The following is a 5581-nucleotide window of genomic DNA, read 5'->3' as shown; positions in this document are numbered from 1 at the left end:
ATGGTATTTAGAGAAGTAAAATTCATGGAAACAAAGTAGAATGATGCTGCCAGGGGCCAGTGTGAGGGAGAAATGGGGAGTTGTTTAATGGGTACAGAGTTTCATTTTTGCAAGGCGAAAAGAGTTCTGGATATTTGTTGCACAGCGATGTTAGTATACTTAACACTATATATCTGTACACCTGAAACTAAAAAAAAAAAACTATGAAAAGAAAAAAGTTATGAAAAAAATATATACCTAGGTACCACTCAGTCACTGAGCTTCCATTGTGTGATAGGCATTGGCACTTTCTGTATATTATTTAATTTAATCTTTATAATGACCACGTAGTAGCTGTTGAACCCAATGCTTGTTAGAGGAAAATGTGGCCAGGCTGTTTTAGGAAACATGAATCAGCACCGAGCCCATTATTGATTTTTATTGGAGCATCCTGACACCTAGTGGTGGTTGCTACCTGTAACATGAACCCCTTCAGAGCAGGCTAAGTCAATGGTCATAACATTTAGTGAAGCCTCCTAGACTTTATTGAGAACTGAAGGTAAAAGTTTCAGTTTGGCAAGAAATAGACACATATAAATAATTTGAACCAGGTTTGAGGTGATTCACAACTGCAGTGAGTACGAGTTTGGACACCAGTAATAGAAGCATTTACCATTGGGAATACCAGGACATTATACTTGGAGAGAGAGATATTATGTTGCAGTCTTTAAAGATATGACTTTCACCAAACGTTCCTTTTTTTTTTTTTTTCTACCTTCTTCACAGCGTTAGATATTTTCTTGATTTCATTTTCTTTTGCCCAGTCACTCCTGGGTTTTTTTTTCTCCTTTGTACACCTGTCTACTTTGTCTTGTAAAGTGCCTATAGCACCTGGTAGGCTGATTACTGACAGCTGAGAGGCTGGAATAAAAGGCAAAAAAACATAAAGTATTGGAAATCCATTTGAGATGATTCTTCAGATCAGTTAAATTAGCCTCAAGGGAAATTAATGGCTTTAAAGGCTGAATTTGCTAATTAGAAAAAGTTTTCAATCCTGCTAACTTAAATCAGAATTGAAGATGAAAAGTCCTAGGCCTATAAATTATTTGAGAGCTAGGATTTTTCTCTATGTTTTTTACAGTGTTCATGACTTTTAGTATATTTCAAAGAGTAGTGAACAAAGCCAGAAGGTTTTTGTTTAATTTACGTGAAGGGAATGGGGCTCCCAAGGTTGGTGCATGCTCTTCCCAGTATTGTGAATGGAATCGGAGTACTACTCTTTTCTCTCTAGGCGCTTGGCAGACAGAAATGCTGAGCTGGAGCGAGTGAACAGAATGAAGCAGAGCTTACAGGAGGACTGGGAAAGGAGTGCTGCAATGAAGAGGCAGCGGGACCTGGAGGAGAAGGCTTTCCAGCGGTAATACCACCGGGTTGCAACCCCAGCAGTTCTTTGCTTGCAAAGAAAAATCCCTCTGCTCCTTGTTTACTTTCCTTTCATCCCGGGATGGCAGATTTCAAGTGCCAGCTCCAGTTAATTAGTAGTGGCTGCCTAGAGAACTTTGTTGAGAAAAGAATTCTGGGTCCGGTGGGAAACACTGCTGTGATGTATTAGAAATGTCTGTTATGAATATGGGATTGGAGAATGCTGTGTGGTGTGTTATATAGTTGCCATCTCTGCCTAATCTTTGCCTTTGCATAGGGCGGCTTGCTTTTCGTGGGGGGAGGAGGAAGGTGGGAGTTCTCTTTGGAAATAACTAGTTGGAAATAGGGAGAGTGAATTTCCCCCTGAACACGTTCAAGGCTTACAGAATGGTCATTTAAGAGCAGAGTCAAGGGGTTGTGGGTAAGATTGGCAACTGGAAAAGTGAGAAGCCCATTATGGAACCAACCAAGAACATCCTTCTGAAATGTACTAGTACATCCCTGCCCCCTCCCCACGAGCTATCTATTTATAATCCAGAATCAAGGCATCTACTCATGGTTTCAAACATTCACACTCACTTTGGAGAGGCAGCTCGTAGTTTTGTCTTACTTTCCTTATTTGTAAGATGGGGCAAATAAACACTTGCCTGACTTAGCTTAACACAGGAGTTTTTGAGATTGAATAAGGAGGTGGAAGAGTATGACACTTAAAAAAGGTACAACACTTCACAAATATAAAGTATGATTCCATAGAATGTTAACGACTTCAGGAAACAGACCAATCCTATGTAATCAAATGTTATTCAAACCTGTATCTACCAAAACAATATTTTAAATTGCTGATTACCAACTAGTTTTTATCATGGGTAAAATTTGTTACAATAGTTCTTGATCTGTAAGTCTCCTTTTCCTTTTAGATTTTCTTTTAATTCACTTCTCGCCTGTCTTTCTAATGGGTAGAACCCATATTTTGTGACTACGAAAGTATGAGGGATGCCGTGGAAAATAGGTTCCAAAGGGGAAGTGGGGGTGCTTGGTTGTTTGGAAGAGGAAGGGAAAAGGGGAATTGGCGATTTCAAGCCATTCTCTCAATGTTGGGGGAAAGCAGTGAGATTAATGCCAGGGAGATTTCAGTTGGATTTCGGGAGAATGCTTGGCCAACATGGGGATCAAGGATGGAGGAGACACAGGACAGAGCCTTGAGTGAGGATAACGGAGCTGCTCCGGGGACATGGCAGAGTGGATCTTGCCCTGAAGACCTAGGCCAAGTTGTGGGTAGAGACTTCAGCAGGCAGTAGGGAAGAAGAAGGAATTGGTTGGTGTTAAAAAGAAAACAAAACAAAATTTTAAAAAAGGCTCAGATGTATGCAGTTAGCACATAACACTCCGTACTATTACTAAGGCAAACCAGATAGGTCTTGCCCTGCCCACTGCCAAGATTGTTTCTGTTTTTCTTTTTAAGGCTGTCCATGATGCTCCTTTTTTACAGAATTTCACCCATGTATGAGAAATTTTGATAGGGTAGGCACTGTCTTGTAAAAGAGAAAAATTGTTCAAGTGGAAAATCAGTCACTACCATCCCTTTATCTTTGCCTCGAGCCTCTTTTGCCGTCTTCCTCTTGGCCTCCAAGCCCTACCTGTCTGTAACTGCCCAGAGGCCTCTGGCCTCCTGGGGCTTTTTACTGCAAGTCTTCTCTTAACTGGCTGCTGGGGTGTTAACTGTTAACCAGCAGCTTGATGACCTGATGTCCCTCGCAAACAGTCTCCTGGGAGCCCGCCAGGTAAATGTGCATTCATGTGGCAAAGCAGCAAACACAGAGGCTCTGGAGTCACCGTTCACTGGCTGTGTGACCTTGGGCTGTGTGACCTATGTGTTCTCTGAGGGTTTCGGTAGGTGTGGCTAGCGGGGAGGACTGGGATCAGGCTATTGTGAAGGCCCTGGAATCAGAGCCTTTTATTTACTGGGGGAGGCGGAGATAGTGGAGGTTTGGAAGCAGGAGATGCCAAGCTGAGCTGGGGTGAGCTGCAGGTAGCAGCGTGGAGCGGGAGAGACTGCAGGTGGGAGGTGACAGGTGGGTAGTAAGTCCTGGAGGGCAGGGACAAGATGTTGCTCTTCTTTTGTATCCCGTCCACTGCGCTGGCTTGGAGGCTTGAAAGCTAGGCCCCAGCAAGGACTCAGGGAACGCCTGCTGATGGCTTCTTTCCCTCTCCTCTCCTCAGGGCCTCAGACAAGCTCTTCCTCCTGGACCAGTGTCAGCAGTATCAGCGTTGCAAGCAGTGCCAGAGGTGCACCTCCCGCAGGAGTGACAGCAACCTGTGGCCCCTGAACAAGTACCTGCGTGGCTCCTCGTTGTTTGTGTGAAATTCAAAGTTAGGACCTGTGTTTCCTGGGGGAAGTTTTTATTTTTTTAATGTTTGGGAGTGATGGTGAAGCTACGTACTTGTACTTTAGAGGAAAAAGCATCTATTGTGCGGTTATGGTGCTTCAAAAAGCATCACGAGATGGCTTTTTAGCCCCTTAATGAATTCACAGAGACAGTTTCTCCCCCTATCTTCCTCCCACCCCCACAGAACCCTGCTGCCATCAGGGCTGGGAATGGGAGCCTGCTTTACCCTGGCTGCTCGGCTGCTGCTGACCCAGCCCTGCCACTCCCTTTGTGATTTTGTGTAAGAAACTATCTTTTCGTCATCTATAATGAATAATGTCATAATAAATATTGTCTATATGCCTGACTGTGTATAACAATTCATAATGCTAAGTTTTACCATCTTTCTCTCAGCCCTAGATTTTTCCAGAGGGCTGTGTGTGTGAACATCCCAGAAGTAGGTTAGGCTATTTCCCTCAGGTGATCAGAGTAATGCTTCCTGAGTTTTATGGTTTATAACATACCTGGGACTTTGTTGTCAGGGGATATCATTCCCTTGGTGACCTTCCGGTCTACCATTCCATTGTCCAGCCATTTCTACACCAGGATGGTAGTAGGCTTGTTGCTGGGATGAGTGTGAGGGGAGTCTGGCTGGTCTGCCAGGTGCCGCCACCTTCTCTCATTGCTACACCGCATCCATTCTTAAGCTGTTCATGCTGTGGAAGAGGAGTATCTCCCTGTTAAAGGACTGATTTTCAGCTAAGGTATAGGTGTTCTCAACCAAAACCTTTTTTCCAAAAAAGTTTTATCTTCACCCTTTATCTTTCTTCTCCCTGCCTTGTCCTACCACCTCCAGCACAACAATGAACAAAGTACAATGAAGTCTAGACTTCTGAAATACAAAGGCTAGGGAGTCCCATGACTGTTTGCTTTCTGCCTGCCGTAGCTTTCTTAGAAAATGGGGAAAAATATATGTGTGGAGAAATCCAAAATATTGTTTTTCCCTACTATAAGTACAAAATAGGAATGTTTGAGCCCTGAACAGTTAAGGGGAAAGTATTTACTCAAATTGATAGTGGATGCATTTTGTTGCTAGAGTTACCTTTTTCCATGTAAATAAGTATGCTTGCTGGTGACTGGACTTGTCTGGAACCTCTCCCCTAAATCTTCCAACATTGCCACTTCCGTCCATTTCCTCAGAAGATCACTCTGTGCAGGTCCAGTCATCACCAACCAATATTTACAACAATAGCCTTTCCCCAGGATCGCCAGACTTTCCTGAAGTCCACACCTGCTTCACCCTTGGAGTATTTCTCTGTCTTTAATATGTAATAAATTACTATACTAGTGTTGTATTAATTTTTTAAAAAAATATAGATGGCTTTGTTAAAGAAAAAATAGTTTCGGCAATTTTGATATGTTTAGGTAACAGTTAACTTTATAGACATTTTTTTTTTGCTGTAGGAACTGCACTTACAATTTATTGTCATCGGTAGCGGCACTGACTGTGTGTGCCAAGCACCAAGCTGACTTGTTTTAAACCTTTTTTGGTTTAGTTGGGTTTGGTTTTTCAGGATTGTGGAGGGATATGAGGTGAGAGGGAAGGACATTCGACACTTCAAGTGTTAAAGGCTTATGGTTTTCTTGTAATATTCTTGTTATGTTTTGTAATGTTCTTTTATTTTTTGTAGAGTTTTCATCGCATCTTGATACCGGTAATGATGACCTCAAAACATGAGTTGGGAAATGTTCTGTTCCCTCTTCTATTTTCTGGAAGAGATTATGTAGAATTGGTATTATTTCTTTCCTGAATG

At 42.6% G+C, this 5581-nt stretch overlaps 1 protein-coding gene across 4 annotated transcripts in view; it reads left to right on the top strand.

Annotated features, from left to right (window-relative positions):
• The window catches only part of CCDC81 (coiled-coil domain containing 81), a 112757-nt gene extending 108623 nt beyond the window's left edge, over positions 1 to 4134 (top strand). For all 4 annotated transcript variants that reach the window (XM_019643500.1, XM_019643502.1, XM_019643501.1 and 1 more), the window contains 2 exons: positions 1271 to 1396; positions 3622 to 4134. In XM_019643500.1, coding sequence (XP_019499045.1) covers positions 1271 to 1396; positions 3622 to 3763 — 268 coding nt within the window. In that variant the 3' untranslated portion in view covers positions 3764 to 4134. The remainder of the gene's footprint in view (positions 1 to 1270; positions 1397 to 3621) is intronic.
• Positions 4135 to 5581: the final 1447 nt, after the last annotated feature.

This window comes from Hipposideros armiger, unplaced genomic scaffold, assembly GCF_001890085.2.
Source record: "Hipposideros armiger isolate ML-2016 unplaced genomic scaffold, ASM189008v1 scaffold_79, whole genome shotgun sequence".
Taxonomy (NCBI): domain Eukaryota; kingdom Metazoa; phylum Chordata; class Mammalia; order Chiroptera; family Hipposideridae; genus Hipposideros; species Hipposideros armiger.
Note: the sequence above shows the minus strand (reverse complement) of the source record. Positions and strands in the feature narration are given on the sequence as shown.